Source organism: Apodemus sylvaticus, chromosome 13 (genome assembly GCF_947179515.1).
Source record: "Apodemus sylvaticus chromosome 13, mApoSyl1.1, whole genome shotgun sequence".
Taxonomy (NCBI): Eukaryota; Metazoa; Chordata; class Mammalia; order Rodentia; family Muridae; genus Apodemus; species Apodemus sylvaticus.
Genome location: NC_067484.1, coordinates 73,874,028 through 73,896,461, shown reverse-complemented (window position 1 = coordinate 73,896,461; position 22,434 = coordinate 73,874,028). Strand labels below are relative to the sequence as shown.

The following is a 22,434-nucleotide window of genomic DNA, read 5'->3' as shown; positions in this document are numbered from 1 at the left end:
ATGGGAGAGAGGGACACGGAGGACCTGGTCCTCAGTACAGGATACGGACACCCAGGGGCTCTGAGACTCTGGCCAGAGCAATACCCACCTATCTGGAAGTCAGCATAGGGGCAGGGTCTCAGAGCTAGTAACGTAAGGGCAGGGCAGGGAAAGGCCAGGTGCAGGCAGCCCACCTCCCAAGCCAACCAGTCTGCCCTCCCACTCAGACCCTGTTAAGGACCTTTTTCCATTCCTCTGAGGACATCAGGCGTGTGAGGTTCTGAGGCACCAGCTCCTTCAGGATCTTTGAGACACTAGCCAGTTGAGAGCTATCACTGCCAAACTGGACTTTATAGATGAGGCCCCCCAGGTGGACGGCATCTTCCCGGGAGCACTTGTGAAACCCGCGTAGGTACTTGGGTAGTTCCTGAGTGGCAGACAAGGTGGGCCTCAGGTGACAGGAGCCTGGAGTCAGAGGGTGTTATCTTCCCCGGGCACTAACTGAGCAGGCCAAGGGCTGAGGACTCAGGGGACAGCCCTACATGAGGGCTCACTAGGACTGTGCTGGGGTGGACATGGGTTCTGTCTACATGATGTGGTCCTTGCATGTTGCAAGCTGGTTCATGGCGTTCAGTCTTCTGCACGCTCTCCTTCCCCAGCCTTACACTGTGGACGGTGTCCCCAGAGCTACTGTGCTCTGTTGTCCCTGGAGCCCTCAGGGGTTTGGCCTTGTCACCTCATTCCACCCTGTTGCAAGAACCTGGGGCAAGACACTCCCTCCCTGACCCCTCCCTCTTCCCGTCTCAGGACAGGTTTGGGCTAGGATGGCAATGGCTCTTGTGTCTGTCTTCAAGAGGGCCGCCTGATGGGTACCTGGTGATAATGGAGTATGGTGTCTGCATTCACGTCTTTCCCAGGGGTCACGTTGAGCCACAGTTTCCGCATGAAGAACACTTGGTAGGGAAGTGTCACGGAGGCCCCTAGAAAAGGGGCGGCAGTGGGCATCGGGCCTATCCCAGCAGGCTCCAAAGGCTCACTCCTGAAGAAAACACTCCTGGTCCTCACTTGACTCCCACTGCTTTTGGGCCTGGAAAGACCCTGTCCTTCCTCCTGCTGGGCCCCCAACTCATCTTCATCAAGTAGTATAAGAACTGCCTCCAGAAATGTCCCAATACCCATCTCCCGGCCGTGAGGGGCACCCTGGGCTACCTCTCTCACCCTGCAGGAAGTTAGTCATTTGTATGTCTAGGGGAACATGGGGAAGAATGGGTGGAGGGTCTGGAACTGTTCCAGTGATGCAGCAGACAGCCACCTTCCCCCGCCCCCAGTGAGATGCCCCCTCACCTTCTTTCTGGGGCCTGTTCTTCTTCACCCAGTCAGATACCTGCCTCAAGCTGTCAAAAAAGAAATCTCCTTCCTTCAGACTGATGACCTTAGGGAAGAGAGAAAAGGCAGGCATGGCAGTGTCCGGGGTGTATCCTCTAAGGAGTCTTGGGGGAGCTGGATCCAGAAACTGTGTGTTTGGGCCAGGTGGGCTGGAGGCTCACTGAGATTGACAGGGTGGGTGTAAGACTCCACCCCCTTCCTTCCAGTAGCCCCAGCTGTACACCGAGGGGCCTGGCCAGCACAGTCTCTGGGTAGGCTGAGGTCTGCTGGTCTGGGAGTACTCAGCCAAGAGGACCTTGCTCAGCCCACTCCTTGGCCGGCCGAGATGCTCACCTTGTCTGTGATCTTGATGAAGAAGCTGCAGCCATCCCAGGAGGCCAGCTGGAGCCTGGTGGCGATGCCCTCACACAGGTCTCTCACCCGGCTACTGCTGCCCACCTCCATTGTCTGCACAGAGAGGAAGCAGGGGGGCCAGGACCCAGTGTGAATAAAAAGACTTCCCAAGTCATTATTCTGAGGTATATCTGCTGTGTACTTTGTGTGTATGTATGCTATATCCATGTTTGTGTGAATTTTTGCACACATATGGGTGCATGTGTATTTGTGAACACATGTATATGAAGGCCAGGGGTGAACCTCGAGTGTCTATCTGTTTTTCTTTTTCTTTTTATCCTTCTTTCTTTCTTTCTTTCTTTCTTTCTTTCTTTCTTTCTTTCTTTCTTTCTTTCTTTCTTTCTTTCTTTCTTTCTTTCTTTCCTTTTCTTTCTTTCCTTCTTTCTTTCTTTCTTTCTTTCTTTCTTTCTTTCTTTCTTTCTTTCTTTCTTTCTTTCTTTCTTTCTTTCTTTCTTTCTTTCTTTCTTTCTTTCTTTCTTTCTTTCTTTCTTTCTGAGCTAGAGTTATTCTGTGTAGCCCTGGCTATCCTAGAACTCAGTCTGTAGACCAGGGTAGCCTAGAACTCAGATTCACCTGCCTCTGCCTCCCAAGTTCTAGGATTAAAGGCACTCAAGTGTCTTTCTTAATTGCTCCTGATATCTTTTGGACAGGGTCTCACTGAATGTGGACCTCATCCATTTTACTGGGATGGCCAACCAGTAATCTCCAGAGTGCCTCTGCCTCCCTGGTGCTACTGAGTCCAGCTTTTGCGTAAGGGTCGAGTCCTTGGGTTTCTGTGGCCAGCACTTTACTGACAGAACCATCACCCTGGGCCTACTTTTGTCACTATCAGCCTTGGGCTGGCTGTGTTCTGTCTGGAGAAGGACAGGCCCCAGAGAGTCAGCCACATATAATATTGCTTGGCAACAGCACCTATTGTCCTAGGCGCAGACTAGACCCAGGAAGTCTGCACCTTTGGACTAACATTGTGACCCTGTAGCCAGACGATGGGAAGTTTCATTACAGGCGTTCAACTATACCCAAGCCTCAGATGCTCAAGGAACCCCAGGGGAGGGCGTGAGGGTGGCCATGGTCTCATTTTCCTTTAATGCTTCTTGATCACAGCTAGAGCCCAATGGTCTCCTACCTCCCACCTGTCCCTTCTGCCTCCCCAAGCCTCCAAGGGCAAGCTCTGGGCCAGAAGGCGGTGGCTGCTGCTTGTCAGAAATGTCTCCAGGGGCCCACAAGCCCTAGGACTCAGCCTGGCTGCCCACCCCTCTGGCTTCTTCTCGTCTCCCTCCTTGGCTTGGAAGCTTAATGTGTGTGCTTTTGAAATAGTTCCCACTTCTAATCTCACTGGTGGGTTCCCTGGGACCCCTTGGCTCAGTGCGGTGCTCCCTGACGCTGGCTTGAAGTCTGCAGGCAAACACGTCATGCCATGGTACAGATGGGAGCAGCTGCAATGGGTCCTAGACCGTGGATCTAGTGAAACGAGCGAAGGGCATGCTGGGATGGGAAGAAGGCGCCCTGCAGTCTCATGAGGCCTGTGACTCACTGTGGGGGAGCACTCACCGTGGGGAGCACTCACCGTGGGGAGCACTCACCGTGGGGAGCACTCACCTTATTGGTGTCATTGGGGAGGTAGACCTCATGGTTCATTTTGGAGCCATTCTGCTCAGCAGCCTTTACCTCTACATGGTGTGGGGGCTGCTTCCGAGGTCCCACCCTGCGGAGGGCAAAGTGGATTACAGTGCCACTCTTGTACTCACCCCAACTGCCAACCTTAATGGGAGATTCAGCCTGGCACTGGACACAGAGCCTTTGATGACAACGATAGGGGAGCAGGTAGGTTCCTGCTCCTCACCCTTCCTGGGTTTGTCTCTGCCTGGTGGGCTCTGCGTGTGACCCTGGCATAAAGATGAGCCCAGTCCCACCTACCTGCAGGAAGTCTGGGGAAACCAGAACTCCCTAGCAGGACCAGGGGCTGCTGGCTATGACCCTGTGGATAGGAGTGTTCTTGTATTCACAGGCCAGGGATTGCACAAGGGGTAGGGACTGCAGCACGGCCTTTCAAAGGACACTACTTTCTCCATGGCCACACGCACTCAGTCAGCCCACTTTCATCCTGGTCAAGGCCAAGATAGAGAAGATGGGAAATCACTAGGGATAAGGGGGGATGGGGATACTAGGGCTCATAGTTTGAAATGAAGCAGGGACTGAGGAAGGTTGAGTTTGTCCCCAGGTCGAGAGGAAGATACCAACCTTAATCAAGCACCTACTAAGTGTCTGCCTAAATATGTCCATTTCACTGTCACTTTAGGGTTAATAGGTATTGACCTAGCTCCATGGTAAGACCCTCTTGATGATAATGGGGAGGACAAAGATGTCACAAGGGTTTAGAGGGACAGGCCTCTGACTTCAGCTACCCTGCCTCAGTCATGCTGGGCCACCTGAAGACTCTTCTGTGTTCTGAGTAGGCAGAAGTGGGGCAGGGAAGCCACCGGTAAGTTGGCTATTGGTTCTGACTGAAGTGTCTCTGAGCACTCAGGATGTCTGGGACCCCTCTGGGCCTCCTGACCCTTCCTCCACCTAGTCCCGCCTTCCTGGAATGGGACATGAGGTCACACAAGGCCATGCCCCCCCCATACCTGCTCTGAGCTGGGACCGGTTGGTTCTCTAGGGTGTCAGGCAGCTGCAGGCTTACCTTAGAACCCTGTGGAGCCTGCGGCTGCAGTCAGGCGCCAGCGGCTTCCTCTTCCGGGAGTCTATGAACTTCTGAGCATGGGGCAGCAGCTTCTTGCCTGGTGGGAAGAGGCCGGTGCAGAGCCACAGGAGCTGCCAGGCTCGCTCCTCACTGAACCTGTGGGGGTGCCCAGCAGTGGTGAGGCCCCGGGCTGTGTGCCCAGCAAGGCCCCATGCTGTGTGCCCAGTAAGGCCCCGTGCTGTGTGCCCAGTAAGGCCTGTGCTGTGTGCCCAGTAAGGCCCCGTGCTGTGTGCCCAGTTAGGCCCTGTGACTGTGTGCCAACGCCTCAGAAGCAGAAATGGGACACTTGGGCCTGTGGGTTTGGGAGCTTAGATGGGAAGTAAGGGAAGGGATGCAGTACACACCAAGGTCACATTATGCCAGTTTGCAATCCAGTTGCCCAGTGCAACAGGGCACAGTCATGCCCTGATGACAATATAGGTGGCCCTGCCTGCCTTATGGAAAGGGTTTCAGACAGGCCACAGTCTGCCCAGGCCACATAGAAGAATAGCAGTGGGCAAGGTACAAGGCTGGGCTATCCCTCCTTGGTCACCCACCCTCAGGTGCTAGCAGAGCACACAGGGCCCTGGGCTTCTCATGGTCGCTCTGGCTGCTGGATACAGATCCAGACCTATGTGTGGATATTCCCCCCAGCAGAGGCCTAGTGCAGGCCAGGCCAGGAGGCAGACCTGACGGAGTTGTAGGTCAGCTGCTTCAGGATCTGGCAGTAGAGTTCATCCTGAAGGGCCGGGTCCTGCAGCGCTAATGAGAATATCTGGTCTGTGAGCTCCAGGCTGTTCCAGGACTGCCGGGAAGGGTAGTCGCCTGTGTACTTGAGAATGGGTGTGAGTATCAAGGAGAACAATACCCAGGGAGCTTCAGGCTGACCCTGCACCGGAGCCTTAACCTTGGCCCAGTGCTGCCCGGGAAACCAGGCCGAACCCTGAACCAAGCCACTCACTGACTCGCTAAACCATGACCCCTGAACCAAGTTCCCAACTGACCTCTGGACCAGTTTAGAGTGCTAAACCCTGTTTCAGGTTCACAATGACCCCTGAATCAAGCCCCCTCCTACCTTTGACCCAGGCTCATACTGACTCCTGACGGGGGGAGGGGGGAGCCTTCACCCCATATAGTCATTTCTGGGCCCTTTACCTAGCCTCAAGCATCCTTGCAAGAAGCTGAGAATTGGCTCTGCACGTGCTTTCTCACGTGGGGCCTGACCCCTCCTCACGGGTGGCACTGGGGCCTACAGGGAACCTGGGTGGGTGTGCATGCAGGCCTGCCTGCAGCTAGGGCTGTCTGGTGGAAAGGATATCGAGGAAGATCTGGCAGGCTGCATCCCGCAGTTTGGCTTTGTCGTGGACAGATTTGAGCAGTGGCTGGCGCAGCGGCTCTGGGGAGTAGGCCCACAGATGGCCCCGGCTTCGGGCCATGGGCATTGCGGCCCTGCTGATGGTCTCTTTCTCTGGAGCCCTGCCAGGGAAGGCTGGTGTGAGCGTCTGTGCTGAGGCTTTCTCTGCCCCTCCCTGGTCTTGCAGGGTGGCCGCTGCCTTCCCCTCCTTGTATCCCTGGCTGTGCGCTGGCCGGGCAGCCCAGCCTGCTGGCAGCCTTCAGAGTGGGGACGGCACCTGAAGAACTGGTAGGAGAACTCCTCCAGGGTGTATGGCGACTCTGCGGGCTGCTCCTCCAGAGGTGGCTCTGAAGCCCGCACCTCCTGGGCTGCGAGCTTCCGTTTCTCTGGTGACATAGCCAGCAAGCTCTGCAGGGGACAGGCCCACGGTTACCCAGGAGCCAGTGCCTACAAGCTTCCATAGGCTTCTCCTGATTTAGCTACCTCAGCGAGTCAGAACACAGGGAAGATAGGCTGTCACCTACTGTGTGACCATGTTGACTCAGGCTATCCGAGACCTTCCTCTGCTTTAGCCGATTCGATTCATATCAGTAAGTCTGTCTCCCCTGTTCTCAGCGGGTGAACTGAACCGCTCTGGCTCTCACAACCCAAGGCTCCCTTTCCCTAGGACATCTCGGCTCAGACATTTAGGAACTGCTGTTGATGGCAGCTTTGAGTTGCTGGTTTAGGGCACATACCAGGCACTTAATGTGTGCATGGTAGAGGGTCTGCCAGTCTCCAGCTTCCCAAAGGGCAGCTCTTGGGGTAGAAAATGTCAACTCCCTGGGCTGAGGAAGGGTGTTTGTACCCAGGACACTTCAACCTTTACTGAGGACCTACTAAATGCTTCTGCATAAATACGCCAACTTCACTGTCACTCTAGGGCTAGCCGGGGTGGGTGGGGGCTGGGGAGGGACTGGTACAGCTGACATAATGCCTTTTGGATCTCTACAAGGAAGATGGTGAGACCTAGGTTAAGTATCCCAAGACCCTGCTCACAGAGCCCAGCTGATCAGAGCTGTGCAGGGGACGTACCAGCAGTTGGGCTGAGGGCTTGGTGACTGAGGGGATGGTGTAGAGGCAGGCCGTGGGCACCAGCCCTGTCTTGCCGGTTCTGTCGTTCTGGGCCAGGACCCAGTTCTCTGAGGCCAACAGTTCATGTTTCTTGGTCAGGATCAGTAAGTCACCTTTCTTGAAGGGCAGAAAGTTGACATTGTCTGCAGGTCCCGGTCACATGTAGAAACAAAATTGCCACATTTGCCAAAGGCTCTCCAGAGTCCCCAGACTACACTAGCATTTCAGAGATGATAGCCTTTGACACATGAATAATCCAAGGCACGGAGCTATGGGCCTGAGACAATGGTGCAGATTACTGTCACCTGCTGTAGCCCCAGCCTATTAGACTTCTGAGACCTAACCAGGAGCTGGTTAGGAGCTGGGCAGGAGGCAGAGTGGAGTCCGTAGCTGGTGGTTTACATGTCTGGCCAGAGCACTCTGTGGCCTGACCTCTGACCTTTGCCCATGTACAAACCCGTAAGCCTCTGATGATATTTCCTAGATGACCATGAGTGAGGATTAACAGGCAAATGGGTGAGTGCTCTCTGATGCTCTTCACAGAGTTTAGGAGTTCCTACAGATTGTGGCCCTGGAGGGGATAGGAACTCCATGGGAAGACCAACAGTCAGCTAACCTAGGCCCTTGGGTCTCTCAGAGACTGAACCATCAACCCAAGAGCATGCACAGGCTGGACCTCGGCCTCCTCACACATATGTAGCAGATGTGCAGCTTGGTCTTCATGTGGGTCCTGAACAACCGGAATGGAGCTATCCCTGTGTATGTATATTACCTATACATAGGATATGTTCTTCCAGGTGGGCTGCCTTGTCTGTCCTTAAAGGGAAAGGATGTGCCTAGCCTCACAGAGACTTGATGTGCCAGGATAGGGGGATACCCAGGGGCCCCACCCACTCAGAAGAGAAGGAGAAGGGATGGAGAAGGATTGTGAGAGTGGGTGGCCAGGAGGGGGCAGTGAGTGGATTGTAAAGGGAAGTTTTTTTTTTTTTCTTTAAAGAGTTCCTACAGAGCCCTTTCATCTGACTTGCAGACAGTTTGTCTACAATGCTTATAATCAGTCTCAATGGTTGAGGTGTGGAGCCTGAACACTGGCCTATAGGCTCCAGCCCAGACCCTGTTGGAGTGAGTACTTTCAGGGAAGGCTGTGCGGTGCTGGGTGAACTATCTCCGAGCCTCTCTGAGCCTCTGGTCCGGTGTCTGTGACATGGGATAACAGGGTGGTTGTGGGGATACGTCCGTGCAGGTGTGTGTTAACCTTGCTGGTGTCTGTGAAAGCACCAGTGGTGTTGGTGGAGTGTATGTGTAACACACCTCCTTTAACCCTTTCAGATGAGGACCTTGCTGAAGCTGACCCCATAATACGGATGCTTGTGTCTCTAAGCCTTGCTTTGGGTCCTGTGGACATGAGAAAGCCACTCTTCTCCTCTAGTCCCACGATCCCCTTCCCTCTCCCAGTGGGTACCTGTGGCCTTCCTGTCCTGCAGGGCCATGGCAAACACAGATCTCTCCTTCAAGCCTCCCAGGAACAAGGCCACCATCTCTGCAATAGCCACACTGCTGGGGGAGACGAACTCATACTCTTCTTGGAGTGTGGACAGCAGCAGCCTCTTCCCACCTGGGGCGTCCCTGGGGGCACAAAGGGTGCAGTAGGACCCGGAGCCTTCCCGGCTCTCATTACAGCTCCCAAGCAGCCTTTGAGAGGCCACAGTTCCAGTGCCACATATGAGGAAACAAGGGACTCCTCCTGGGTCCTTGGAAGAGGTTAGTCAGAGTCCAGGTTGGCCCAAGTTCCAGGCAGCACCTTAGGCACTGGACAAGTGGTGAGCAGATCTCTGGGTCCCAGAGGCAGCGGGGTATGCCAGGCTCCAGCATGGAGGCTGCTCCATGCTGATAACGGGGAACATCACACAGAATGCACTAGGCTTACTTACTGGAACCTGGGACAGTTACCTAGTCGATGTACCTCTCTCCAGAATGGGTGAAATCGTTAAAACTGACTGTCACCTTGTTAGCCTCCTATGTGACATAGAGCATCTATGTGACAGGCCTTCGGATGTACCTGATAGAGTTTCTAGATTGGGTTAGCTGAAGGGGGCAGACCCAGGCTCAGATCCCTGGCTGAATGAGAAGGAGGAATGCATCTGAGCAGAAACACTCATCTCTCTGCTTCCTGGCTGTGGACGACGGGGCGGCTGCCTCACGCTCCTGCTGTCTGTCTTTCCTGCGGGATGGTCTGTACCCTCGAAATGGAGTCACACTGAACCCTTCCTCCCTTAAGTTGCTTGTACCAGGTAGTTTTCTGTGGCGGCAAGACAACTCACTAACACAGCAGGTGATGCTGTGAGGACTTGGCGTTGTCCAGGAGAGTGGACAGTTGATCCCTGGGAGCAGTGGGACTGTGAACCTGTCAGTCACCCAGCAGGACTAAGGAACTGTAGGGGAGCATGGGCAGGAGTTCCCAGATGTCTTGGAAGAACTAGCAAGTGTGGGAGGGTGTCCCTAAGTACTGTGTAGCCAGCATTTGTACTTTATGAGTTCAGGGGTACAGGAAGGGAAGTACACCCCTTTCAGTTAGTGGCTAAGATCAGTTGTGTCTTGGGAAGGCAGGGCCTGGACAGAAGGCAACCCAGAGCGGAGGCCGTGCTGGCCACGGGAGCAGCTCCCTGCCCTCCCCAACCATGCAGTACCAGACGCTCTTACCATAGAGCGTGATACCCTTGCTCTACCCTTACCACCCCCTAATGCCAGATAGGAAAGAGAAAAGGATAGAGGGGAAAGGGGGCGACAATATTGTTAGACTTCTTTCTGTTGATAGAGGTGTGAGTTCCTTGGCGGAAGTTTTACCTTCTCTGTCAGAATATCTAATTTCTTCCTCTTGTTGTTTCTTTTTTCTTTTCTTTTTTTTTTTTTCTTTTTGGTTTTTTTGAGACAGGGTTTCTCTGTGTATCCCTGGCTGTCCTGGAACTCACTTTGTAGACCAGGCTGGCCTGGTTCTCGAACTCAGAAATCCACCTGCCTCTGCCTCCCAGAGTGCTGGGATTACAGGCGTGTGCCACCACTGCCTGGCCCTTGTTGTTTCTTCTTTGACCACTTAACAAACCATGACCAAAACCAACCAGCCAACAAGTGGCAATCTCTACTACCTCGTGGGAACCCAGCATTTATAAACCCTCTGAAAAGTCCCCAGAATTCCAAATGTCACACCATTGCAGAAATGATCTGCAGCTGGCAAAATTACACCCCCGCTAAAGCACGAGGCAGATCATAATCAGCGGCTGTGGATCTTTTTAAAGCAGCCCCATAGCCCACACTTGGGGTTAAAATGCAAACACATTCTGATTGTTAGCATTCCATCTAAGCTCCACCCCACAGCTACCTGGAACAGCCAGGTAGGCCTGACCCACTATAAAAGGGGCTGCTTGCCCCCTCCCCCCTCTTGCTCTCTTGCATCTTGCTCCCTCTTGCTCCCCCTCTCCCCATTCCCTTCCCCACTCTCTCCACATAGTCATAACCAGCCTCTACTTCTCTACTCTCTCTCTCTTTCTCTGCCTTTCTCTGCCTCTACTTCCCTCTTAACTCCCCTCCCCATGCCCTGAATAAACTCTATTCTATACTGTACCGTCCTGTGGCAGGTCCCTCAGGGGAAAGGGATGCCTTGGCATGGGCCCACTGAGGCACACTCTTCCCACATACCTCACCACACCCCCATAGAACATAATCTTATACCTCTTTATCTTTTTATAAACACATCACTTATACAATTTTTGTTTTTTAAAGAAGTCAAAGATTGTCCCCACACCTGCTGACTGGCTCCTGAGGGACTAGTTACCCCCTCTTCATATCTGTCCCTGAGTTCCATATACACCTAAACCAAGGTCTCAGGTTGAGAAGTGAAAGACTTGAGGTTTACCTGTTGGTGACCAGACCCATGACCTCTGCAAAGGATAACCCCAGCAGTGTCTTCTCCTTCTGATCCAGGAAGTACATCCCCTTCCAGTTGATGGCTAAGATCAACTGTGTCTTGGGAAGGCGGGGACCTGGTCAGAAGGCAACCCAGGGTGAAGACCATGCTGGCCACAGGAGCAGCTCCCTGCCCTCCCCAACCACACAGCACCAGACGTTCTTACCCGAGAGCGTGGTGACTTCAAATAGCCGGGAGAAGAGCAGGGGCCACAGAAGACGGGCGGCCTCCACTGTCTGTTCCTTCACCGCCAGTGGCGTGGCTTTTGACCGGGTATACGAGGCCTACATGGAGTGGAAAACCCCAGGCACTGTATGGAAGGGCGAAGGAAACCTCGCCTTCCGCCTTGATTGACACATGGTCTCTCGTTGCTCACTGTCCCGTAGGCCAGGCCAGCAGGCTCCTAGGATTCTAGAGGCTCTCCTGTGTCTGTCTCACTGGGATTGCACAGGCTTGTGCTACCCCATCAGGCATTTCCTGGGTCCTGGATCCGAACTCAGGGTGTCAGCCCTGCACAGCAGTTCTCTACCCACTGAGCTACACCACCCTTCCCTCTTATTGTAGCTCTTTCCTTTGTCTGGCTTGCCCTTTCCCTTCCTGACGTGTCCCGTGTCTTCAGGCTTTCTTTCTGTTGGACCAAATGCCATTTCTCATTTCTACATTCACGTACTGACTTTAGGCATGTAAATGGCCACAGGAGATGGGAGAAGTGATTTGGCCATCTGTCACATGTTCCAAAGCCTTAGGATGTGTACACAGTGACCTAAGATTTCCATGTGCCTGGTGAGGGGACACTGAGAGGCTTGGAGGTAAGCCTCAAGGGAAGACATGATGAGCCTGTGCCAGGGCCACAGAACTGTCAGAATTCAGCAGCTGTGGAAACTCTGGCCCAGGAAGACAGGGCCAGCGAGGTGCCGCTGGGCAGGGACCAAGAGCCCCACGCAGAGGGAGGAGGACAGGGGATAGGAACCTGTGTGATGTGCTGAGTGAAAGGGGACACTTTGTCCTTGAGTCAGGGATGTGCCCATTAAAGCTTCAGGGTCCCTGACATGTAGGAGACCCATGGAGGGAAGGGGTCCATTCCTCTCACCCCCTCAAAGGAAAGCCTAGGGTCAGAGCAGGCCCAGAGTGCCCAGCCTGCCAGACTGACCTTGGCATGGGCAGTGGTGACAAGGCTAGCCCACTTCTCTGGAGACTTGGTCCGGTACACTTTGGAGGGAACACAGCTGGGCAACAGCTCCTGGACAGCGTTGCTCTTCACCGTGGCGCCAAGCTGCACATAGCAGTGCCGGGCCAGCAGCTTCACCAGCTCCTCCTCCTGTGTGCCAGGGACAGCGGGAGCATGAGAGGGGTGAGTGACGCCCACAAGGACTCCCCCTGAGGCAGTGCAGTGGGGGCTCCCCAGCCTCTCACACAAGGTAGGAAGCAGGAGCAGCCTCCTGACCTAACCTCTCCCCTGCACTGCTGCTCTAAAGTCCTCCCATGCCAAGAGCACAGTGGCTGTCCCACCAGGTAGATCGCTGGGATGGCTGTGGCCGTTATGGTCCCAAAACACAGCATGATGCGTCATGTGGTGCCTGCACCTGTTGCCACAGAGCACCCCATTGCTAGAGCTCTTGATGCATTCCAGATGTGAGTGGACCCAAGGGTCCTCTTCTTCCTTCCCTTCTCTTCTCCTTCCCTCCTCCTTCTCCTCTATATGTTCTTCCTCCTCTTCCCCCTCTTTTCCCTCCTCCCCCCCCCACCAGCCCCTAGAATAAGCCTCATGTATCTCAGACTGGCCTCCAACTCCCTATGTGCCCAAGGACAACCTTGAACTCATGCCCTTCTTGCCTCCCAGTTGCTGGGATTACAGGTGTTCACTACCACGTTTAGTTTACACAGCACCATGGGTCAAGCCCAGGCCACCATCTAGCTCTGAGACCACATTCCTGATTCCCAGGATGCGCTGCTCTATGAGCAGCTGGTGTGGAAGGCTGGGCAGCCTGGGGCAAGTGGGGAGGCCTTCCCTGCCTGAGACTGTGGGTGCCAAGGATCCCAGATGCCCAAGCAAACCTGCAACCCACAGGAAGAGGAACCAGGCCAGGCCTGGGAGAGATGGCTGTATCCATTGTGGGCCCCGCACCTGCACCCTGGTGTCTGCCTTTCCGTCCATCATTCCTCAGGCTCCTGTCTGCCACAGTCTTTATTACTTCCATTGCCACTGAGCCCCTGTGCTGTGAAGCATCCTGACGGCCACGGTCTAGGAATGGGGGTGACTCCCAGGACTCCTCACCTTCTCAAAGTTATACTCTCCAGACCACACTCCACGGAGGACTTGGTGGTAAATGAGCTCGGTGCTCACAGGGTCCTCTTGGGAGTCGTGCCAAGGGGTGAAGAACTCCTTCCGGAAGTAGATGCGCCAGGGCGCCTGGCGCTGGCTCTCTCCTCTCTCTCGGGCCAGTTGCTCACACTGGGCCACAGCATCCATCACATGGTCGCAGCCGCTGCCCAAGGACCAGAACTGAGGCCAGAATCGGGGGCAGGAGGGGTTAACAGCTGTGATATGTCACGTCCAACATAGACATCTATCCTTGACACCATGTGAGGAAGACAGGGACCATGGTGCCTTGCGTGGCTAAGAAGCCACTCCTGGGTCCACTTGGACACTGAAAAGCTTTTTTTCTCCTCATGTACATATGTACATGTGTGCATGTGTATTAGCATGCTCGAGGAGGGCACAGGTGGATGGCAAATCCTTAAGTGCTCTCCACCGCAGTTTCTGAGACAGGATCTCTCGTTGAACCTAGACTCACTGATTTGGTTGGCTTCGCTGGCCAGCGAGCCCCTGGGATCCTCACGTCTTCATCTGGGCAGTGCAGCAGCAGCAGATGCCGCCATGTCTAAATTACTTACACGTTCTGGAGGACGGATCCCAGCTACCCATGCTTCTGTATGTGCTTAACCAACTGAACTGTCTCCCCAGCTCCCTGATGGTGTCATGGTCTGTCCATCACCTCCCAAAATGCCTCCCAAAGCAGGGGGAGTTTGACCCCCCACAGGTGAGTATGAGGGTTCCTAGGTTTGGGGGTGAAGGCTCATATCTAGCCCTACGTGGGTAAAGATACAACTGATGGCCTGTAAATATGCAGCAGGAGGACTGGATATATGAGGTGTGTCTGGTGTGTGTGTGTGTGTGTGTGTATGTGTGTGTGAATGTATGTATGTATGTATGTATGTGTGTGTGTATATATATATATGTGTGTGTGCATGTGTGTGTGTGTGCATGGATGTGTGTGTGTGTGTGAATGTATGTATGTATGTATGTATGTATATATATGTGTGTGTTAGTATATATATAGTGCATGCCCATATATGTGGTGTGTGTGTGTGTGTGTGTGTGTATGTGTGTGTGTGGTGGCTGAAGATGCAGGCATGGCAGGTTAACAGGTAGATTCTGGCGCAGGTGCATAGAAGGCACACGTAGGATATGACTCCTGGTTGATACCTTGTCATATACAGCAACCTGGAGGGAAAAGCCCAGATTGTCCCTGAGGCCCTGTTTCTGAGCGATGTGCTGGCAGATTTCTCGTGACGTGGAGGCGGAATCCACAGAGATGGTCAGGCTCTTTCCAGTTGTCAGGATGACCTGGATCGGGATGTGCTTCTTGGACTTGACAGCCTAGGGACACATGGGTGGTACTCTGCAGTCCTGGGTCCCAGAACATGTCCCCAGAGACTCCCCATCCTTAAGTTTGTTTGTTCCTATGGTATCTTGAGGATGAGTTCCTCAGAAGACCCAGGGTCTGGCTGTGACTTGGCATGGTGTCCAATGACTGGTCTGTGCTACCCACACACAGCAGGTGAGCTGTGGACTTTGCAGATGTAGTCTCTGCAGCCCTAGGGTACAGCCTGTACCTCACAGTAAGCCACACTCAGATGAAAACCCAAGGTGCTGAGGTTGATTCAGACAACAGTTTAAGTCATTGGGTCCTAAGCACTATGCTGTATAGGTAGATGAGTGGCTTCATATTCACCTATAGTTTGCCCACAGGAATTATGGGAAGGAAGGCGCGTGGACTTAAGAATTAAAGAGAGAACATGAAGGGAATGTAGCCGGAGGAGGCCTGCTGTCTCTACATGGGGGTAGTACAGGGCACTGCGTGAGTCAGAGAACTCCCTCTATCCTGGTGGTCTGGAATGACCCTTTCTGAGGTCTTGAGAACTCAGGGGTCTCATGAGACAAAGCAAGTAGAGGCGGTGCCAGCCCCTAATGAATAGCAGAGCTGTGAAAGGTGACAGGCTAGGAGGACCACTGCCTTCTAGAGGCTAGAAGCAATCAGTGCGTGCTCGCTATATGGACCATCGTAGCTGTATCTTCCCAGGAGACAGGAACAAAATGGGAATGTGGGTTGAGAGGTGGGGAGGGAGGCTCTGAAGCCTAGGCCATGCTGAGTACAGGGGTGACCCGGAAGGCGCAACAGAGGAGCCAATGAGAGCGCTCAGCTTCCAAAGGCAACTTTTGCCAAGATGAATGCCGTGAGTTTCGTACCTGGTACCCACATGGTAGAAAGAGAGAGCTGACACCACCAAGTTATCCTCTGACCTCTGCATGAATGCTCTAGTACCCAAATATGCACACACATGCACACATACATACATAAATGAATAAATTTTTTTTAAAGAAGATGCCACACAGAAGGTGGAAGGAGCCAAGGACAATCCCTGAACATGGCGTCCTACCCTATACTGCCCATCTCCCGTCCCTGCCAGCACCTACCTGCAGCTCCAGCCAGGTGGGGGGTTCTGCACGCACCCCATTGGCGAAGGTGCGTTGCAGCCGTTCGGCACAGAAGGGCCCATAGCTGGCTGGCCCATGACTGATGAAATTCAGCAGATACTGGTGATGAGAAAGGGGTGGGAAGAGGGGACACTCAGAGTGGAGGTGCCCTCTGTTCTCGACCCAGGTCAATCTAAAGCCTTCATTGCTGGAGGTGTGACTCAGTTGCTAATGCTTGCCTAGCATGGCTGAAGCCCTGGGTTCTAACCACACGAAGACAGACTCCAACTCTCCATCAGTAAGTTCAACACCTTGTGGGACAGTTAGATCTGATCCCCTGCTTCTGTCTCCTGAGGGCTGGTACAGGCGTGCATCCCAATGTCTACTTTTATGCGGTGCTGGGGATTGAATCCAGGGCTTTGTGCACACTCAGCAAGCGCGCTACCAATTGAGCTATATCCCCAGTCCATCTCCAGTTTAGTCTTGAAGGGTAGGTGCTTGGGACCAAGGGCAGTGGGACCGCACTCCTGGATAGGAGCTTCCAAATTACTTGGAAGGAGTAAAGCATCTTTTCAGATAGGAAAACTGAGGCTTCGGGACGTGTAGAAATTGCTGCTCATTAGCTCTGACTTGTGGACTTAGGGTTCAAGACTCGGGGCCTGCTCCTGTTGTAACCTGCCTCCTCCCCAGTCCAGCCCCACCCCAGCCTGGTCCTCGTCACCTTCATGAACCTCTCTGAGGGTGGGAAGCAGCCCAGACAGAGGCTGAGCAGGATCCAGCCCCGGGCCCGGCTACTTGTTTTGTAGTTCTCAGAGAGCTGCTTGCAGATCTGACAGTAGATTTCATCTCTGAAAGACACAGACCATGGGCGGTGTGAGGAGAGCCAGAGGCACACGGTAACGGAGGATCTCACCTTACCCAGTCTTACCATTGCCTAGGATGGCACCCATCACCTGATGTCTTCCCGGAGCTCTGGGTGCCCATCTTTCCACCTCTCCATCCTAGTTCATCAAGGCCCTGCCTTCGGTCTTCCTTCCAGGGTATTCCTTCCCTTGAGTCTTGGCTTCCCATCCTGCCTCTGCCCATGGCCTCCCTGCCCTTGTCTGTTCTCGATGCTCTCTCCCTGGTTCATGTATAAGCAACCTGTTCCTTCATCACCCTTACAGTTACTTCAAATACCTTTCTTCTCCTCTGATTTAAGGCACCATCCCATACCGTAGAGATAGCCACCTCCTCCAGTACAGTGAGATAAAAGGAGATACGGTGTCTATATTTGCTTATTAATTACTAGACTAAGAAATGCCTAGGATGAAATCTCTCCAGATTTTTTATGTAGGCACTTAGTACTATAAACTTGCCATTTAGAACAGTCTTCATTATGTCCAATAAATTCAGGTATATTGTGTTTTCATTTTAATTCTGTAAAGTTTTTATTTACTTCTGGACTTGGCCCAGGTCAATACACACCTGAACCAGTCCTCAGAAGGTAGAAGCCGGGGATCAGACCTAGCTGTCCCAAAAGGTGTTGAACTGACTGTTGGACAAACTAAATCAAAAGACTTTAGATTTGTCTTGACTCAATTTTCATTCAGTAGTGAGTTGTAAATTTTCTGCTATTTCTATTGTTGATTTTTACCAACTACATATCTGATATAGGGCTAACATATAAAACATAAAAAAAACTTTAAAAAACTGGACATCAAGAAACAAAACAGTCAAACTAAAAATGGGGAACTTATTTAGACAGAATTCCCAAAAGAGGCAATGCAAATGGTCTAGAACAACATAAAGAAATGTTCAACATTCTAGGTTATCAGGGAAATGCAAATCAAAACAACTTTGAAATTTCCATCTTACACCTGTCAGAATGACTAATGCAAAACAAATGATAGCTCGTGCTGGTGAGGCTGTGGAGGAAGGGGAGCACTCATCCACTGCTGATGGGAGCACTCATCCACTGCTGATGGGAGCACTCATCCATTGCTGATGGGAGCACTCATCCACTGCTGATGGGAGCACTCATCCACTGCTGATGGGAGCACTCATCCACTGCTGATGGGAGCACTCATCCACTGCTGATGGGAGCACTCATCCACTGCTGATGGGAAGAATGCACACTTGCACAGCTACTGTGGAGTTAGGTATGGTAGTTCCTCAGGAAACTGGGACTAGATCTAATCCAAGACCCAACTGCACTATCTTGGGCATATACCCAAAAGCTGATCCATCTATCACATAGACACTCGCTCAGCCATGGTCACTGCTGCTATATTCATTAAAGCCAGAAACTGGAAATGACATATATGTCTGTCAGCAGAAGAATGGATACAGGAAATGTGGTTCATTACACAATCGATACCCAGCTGTTACAAAAAACGACATCATGAAATTTGCAGGTAAATGGATGGAACTAGAAGAAAATCATCCTGCGTGAGGTAATCCAGACTCCACGCCATAATCCTTATAAAGCAAATCGCATATGATGTATAACATAAACATATATATGTTAACATGCATAATATAATGAGGAGCTCTCTCATTTATAGGGTTCTATACTACAGCCTGCTCTAGAATGAATATCTGGAGCTCTTGGGAGGCTGAGGCAGGAGTTCCAGGCCAGCCTAGGGTACATAGTAAGGCACTGTCTCAAAAACTAAAACAAAACAGAATAAAGTGAATAACTCTCTAGCCCATGCCAAATCTGTCTTAAAACCGCATTTGACACCAGCGAGTTCTGCCCCGTTCAGTGTCATGCACAGGTACGCGTGCATACACCTTTCCTTGGCTGCTTTCTGTCTTACTGACTTTTTAGACGGTGTCTCTCAGCCTGGGACTCACTGATTCAGCTGGACTGTTTGGCCAGCAAGATCTCAGCACAGGCGTTACAAGAGCATGCTGCTTTTCCTGGCATGTTTTTTTTTTTTTTTTTTTTTGACATGGGCTCTGAAGGATCAACTTCAGGTTGTAATGCAGGTATGGAACCAACTGAACCATTTCCACAGCCCCTTGCAGCTTTTCTTAACAGAGCAAGCAGAGAGGCTCTAACAGCAGCTGTGCCAAGACCCAGTCCACACCCCACGTCACAGAGTAGTTGAGTAGCCGTCACCTCGAGGCGGATGACAAGGCTGATGCCATCGTAAGCCGTCGTGGCAGGGAAGTGGCTTGATATTCTGAATAGAGGGGGGAGCGGAGACTGACCTGAGCCCGGGACGCATGATGGCATAGCCCACAATGAAGTGCACCTTCTCCAGGTTAGACATGGGTCTGTCTGAGATGGGGCCATCAAACTTGAATGCCTCTTCACCAACGTTCAGCTGGCTGGCCACCTAGAAGTCCACAGACAGCTGTTAGCACAGCTGTGGCCATCCCAATTTGCCAAGGAGGAAACAGGAAGCGATGGCCAAGAACTCTGTACCAATCTGACACTGAGCCACGACAAACAAATCTAGCTGGGCCCTCTTGGCCACTGATCTGTGTGGACCACTGTAGCTTCATGGAAGAGATATCACCGGACCCTCTGTCCCAGCTGCTTATTCTCTGTGGAGGCAGACAAGGGACCAAGGGGGTGTGAGCACTCACGTGGTTAACCATTTAGCCACCAGGGAGAAAGCATTTGTTTTTGACATTCAGCCGTCTTCTGACTCAGTTTACAAAGCCAGTAGCACACAGGTGGGGGCAGAGGATGGACCTTGCCCGCAATGGCATCATTATGAGAATTTGCAGCCCAAACTAGAGCTTGGGATGGGACTGAGGTTGGGTTGGGGGTCAACTCAGGGCTAGATAGCATCTCTGTCCGGATAAAGCTGGCATTGGGTATGGGATCTGAGTGTGAAATACTGGCTGGTTGTGTGGATAGGGTTTGTTTGGCCTACTTAACAAATGTGCATGAAAGAAATCTGAGACCTGACCCTGGGAAACCAGTTCAGTGTCTTGATGTCCATCTTTTAGAAGACAGTGTTGCCTGCTAGACTGCCTTTCAGCGTCCCTGCTGGGAAAGGCCCTCCACCTTCTGTTCTGGCTATGCCTCTGCCTCACAACTGAGGTACTATATTTTTTCATCTTGGATCACTCAGTGTGAAGAAAAACCATGCAGTGAGGATGCTCAGATAGCTCAAGACAGGGACCTCATACCGGGATGGATACATGACCTCGGGAGTGGACTCAGGTCAGGCTTGCAGGTTATTCCAACCAAAGTTGACAGTTTAGTGGCAACTTCACCAGAGATCCTGAGTCAGAACCAACCACCCAAGCCACTCCCAACTCTCAGAAAGAACTGATCTGACCTGTCTTAAGCAGCTGTGCTTCGCAGTCACTTGTTACACAGCAAGTGCTACCTAACACACTCTGGCGGAGCTTATGTCTCCAGAGGTCATGAAGCTGGAGTAGCTCTGGCTTGTCCAGCGGTCAGGGCTGCAAGGTCTACTAGACTCCTCTGTAGTTAGTGGGCAAATGGGTCCTCACAGCGTGCTGGGTCTCACGGAGCACTCGTGGATTTCCACAGTCCCCTCTCCCCCCACTACTGTGGCTTCGACTTAGCTAATTCCTTTGGATTTTGGTTAGTTCATCATGTGAACCTGGGCCTTAAGGAGGCCTTGATCAAAAAGTGTTGTGAATTATTTTTAAATTGTGTGTATGTAAATATGTGTTAGCTGTTTGTGTGTGTGTGTGTGTGTGTGTGTGTGTGTGTGTGTTCAGGTATACTCGCACATGTATGTGGGTGTATCTATGGAGGTCATAGGTCAATATCAGCCATCTTTCTCAATCACTTCTCCATATGTTTAAATTTGTATGTGTATGGATCCCACAGAACAGGAATGGTTACAAATAGCCCATTGTGGGCGCTACGGACCAAACCCAAGTCCTCTGGACGAGCAGCAAGTGCCCTTAACTGCTGAGCCATCGCTCCAGCCTCCTCCTCTTTCCTTTTTGAGGCAGGGTCTTTCACCTAACCTAGAGCTCACGGCTTTGGCTAGGAGGGCTGGCCAGAAAGATCCAGATGCAGGGACCTTGTTGCCTTCAACTCCTTATCCTGCCAGTGCCAGGGCTACAGGCACAAGTCGACACACTCAGCTTTTAACAAAAGCTTTTGTTTTTATCATCTTAAATGATGTGTATCTGTGTGTGTGTGTGTGTGTGTGTGTGTGAGAGAGAGAGAGAGAGAGAGACAGACAGACAGACAGACAGACAGACAAGGCCTCACCACCACTGCATGCACCAGGTTAGCTGCTTCTGGGAATTCTTCTGACTGCCTCCTGTTTCCTCAGAGGCACACTAGGCTTAGTGCATACGGTATTGCCTGGCGTGGCTTGGGGGATTTGATGAAGCTTGCAGGGCGAATGCTCTTACCCTCTGAGGCATCTCGCAGCCCTCCTTGTCTTCCCTCTCCTCTGGCATTTTCTGACCTCCAGCTTGTTATATAGCCAAGAGTGACCTTAAATGCTCATCCTTCTGCCTCCAGAACTCCTGTGCTGGAATAACAGGTGTGCCCCACCTTGCCTGGATTGTGTGATGCTGGGAACCAGCTCAGGGCTTTGCTCATTCTAGGCAAGCACTCTACCATCCCAGCTATAGCCTCCTTCTCAAAAATACATTTTGTTTTTTGTTTTTGTTTTTAATGTTATTTTGAATTTGAATGGAGTCAAAGCCAATATTCAAAGTTCAGGAGACCATCTGCATTCTCGATTGCAAAATCTCAACAGTCCGGGTGCCATTCCTGTGTCATGAATTCCCAAATGCAGTTTAGGTCCTGGGCGTGGGTTCAGTGGATGGCGCTTCCACTCTGCTCCCCGGGTCCTTCTCTAGTGGGCGCCTCTCTGCGGCCCTTGCCACATACCTGTGCGGTTCTGCTGTGCTGTGGACCCTGAGTGGCACTGCCCTGGCCCAGCCTGTCATGGATCTGCCGCATCACTGAGCCACCAGTCAGGCTGTTCTTGCCGTAGACCACGGGCTCTGGGAGGTCACCCATGAACCTCAGGATGATGATCCAGACAGCCAGAGCTGCCTGTGGAATGAGACAGAAGGGCTGGTTGGTTCCGGCCCTGGGACCCATGGTGATCTGGGCTCTTTGCTTATTTTCTCTGAACAGTAGGTGGGCAGGCAGATTGGGTCACACAGAAAGCAGAGAAAAGCTGGTACCGAGTGGTCAGTGTCATTTTCATGGTAGAGGAGTGGATATCGAAGGGGCTTCTGGATGTGGGTGTGGCTGGCTGATTTCTGGAAGTAGGTTACAGCAAACTTGGGGAAGGTATACTCATCCACATCCTCTTCTGGCATCTCCATCATGGGCACTGTATCCAGATCCACCTCATGCAGTTTCTGTGTCTTCACTTCCAGATCCTAGGAGGGCCAAACAGGAAGGACATGGGCCAACCTTTCAGTCAATGGAATGCACATCACTAGTCCCAGTTAGCCCAAGGAGGGTCCTCCCAACCCTGTTTGTGCTGTCTTACCTCAAAGCGAGTTGGGGCTGGACCCTCCTGACCTCCAATCATGGCTGGGAGGAAGCCAAACACTTTCTCCACCATCGCTGTGTCAGTGACGGTGTCATAGATGGACTTACGCTTCCTCTCATGGACCACACCTTGACCCTTTGGCTCCTTAGCCAGAATGACTGGAGGTCCCTGTACATACCCCGTAGAGAGAAGGTTACTTAAAGGGAATGTCTAGATCAGGTTGGTCTGTGAGCATGTCTGTCATCTTGGTTACATTAATTGAGATGGAAAGACCACACCCCACAGGTGGCCCCATTCAATGGGCTGCTGACCCTG

The 22,434-nt window shown here is 52.3% G+C and overlaps 1 protein-coding gene across 1 annotated transcript in view; it reads right to left on the bottom strand.

The window, feature by feature from the left end:
• Myo7b (myosin VIIB) overlaps positions 1-22,434 on the bottom strand; it is a 64,271-nt gene that overhangs the window by 1,627 nt on the left and 40,210 nt on the right. The window contains exons 21-42 of the mRNA XM_052156063.1: positions 22,117-22,287; positions 21,803-22,003; positions 21,501-21,668; positions 18,866-18,993; positions 16,389-16,515; positions 15,668-15,787; positions 14,396-14,569; positions 13,184-13,411; positions 12,059-12,226; positions 11,075-11,192; positions 10,858-10,984; positions 8,410-8,573; positions 6,909-7,090; positions 6,112-6,242; positions 5,799-5,956; positions 5,170-5,323; positions 4,442-4,597; positions 3,358-3,463; positions 1,699-1,812; positions 1,324-1,411; positions 853-959; positions 221-406 (exon numbers count right to left, since the gene is read on the bottom strand). Of these exons, the coding sequence (XP_052012023.1) occupies positions 221-406; positions 853-959; positions 1,324-1,411; positions 1,699-1,812; positions 3,358-3,463; positions 4,442-4,597; positions 5,170-5,323; positions 5,799-5,956; positions 6,112-6,242; positions 6,909-7,090; positions 8,410-8,573; positions 10,858-10,984; positions 11,075-11,192; positions 12,059-12,226; positions 13,184-13,411; positions 14,396-14,569; positions 15,668-15,787; positions 16,389-16,515; positions 18,866-18,993; positions 21,501-21,668; positions 21,803-22,003; positions 22,117-22,287 (3,276 nt within the window). The remainder of the gene's footprint in view (positions 1-220; positions 407-852; positions 960-1,323; positions 1,412-1,698; positions 1,813-3,357; positions 3,464-4,441; positions 4,598-5,169; positions 5,324-5,798; positions 5,957-6,111; positions 6,243-6,908; positions 7,091-8,409; positions 8,574-10,857; positions 10,985-11,074; positions 11,193-12,058; positions 12,227-13,183; positions 13,412-14,395; positions 14,570-15,667; positions 15,788-16,388; positions 16,516-18,865; positions 18,994-21,500; positions 21,669-21,802; positions 22,004-22,116; positions 22,288-22,434) is intronic.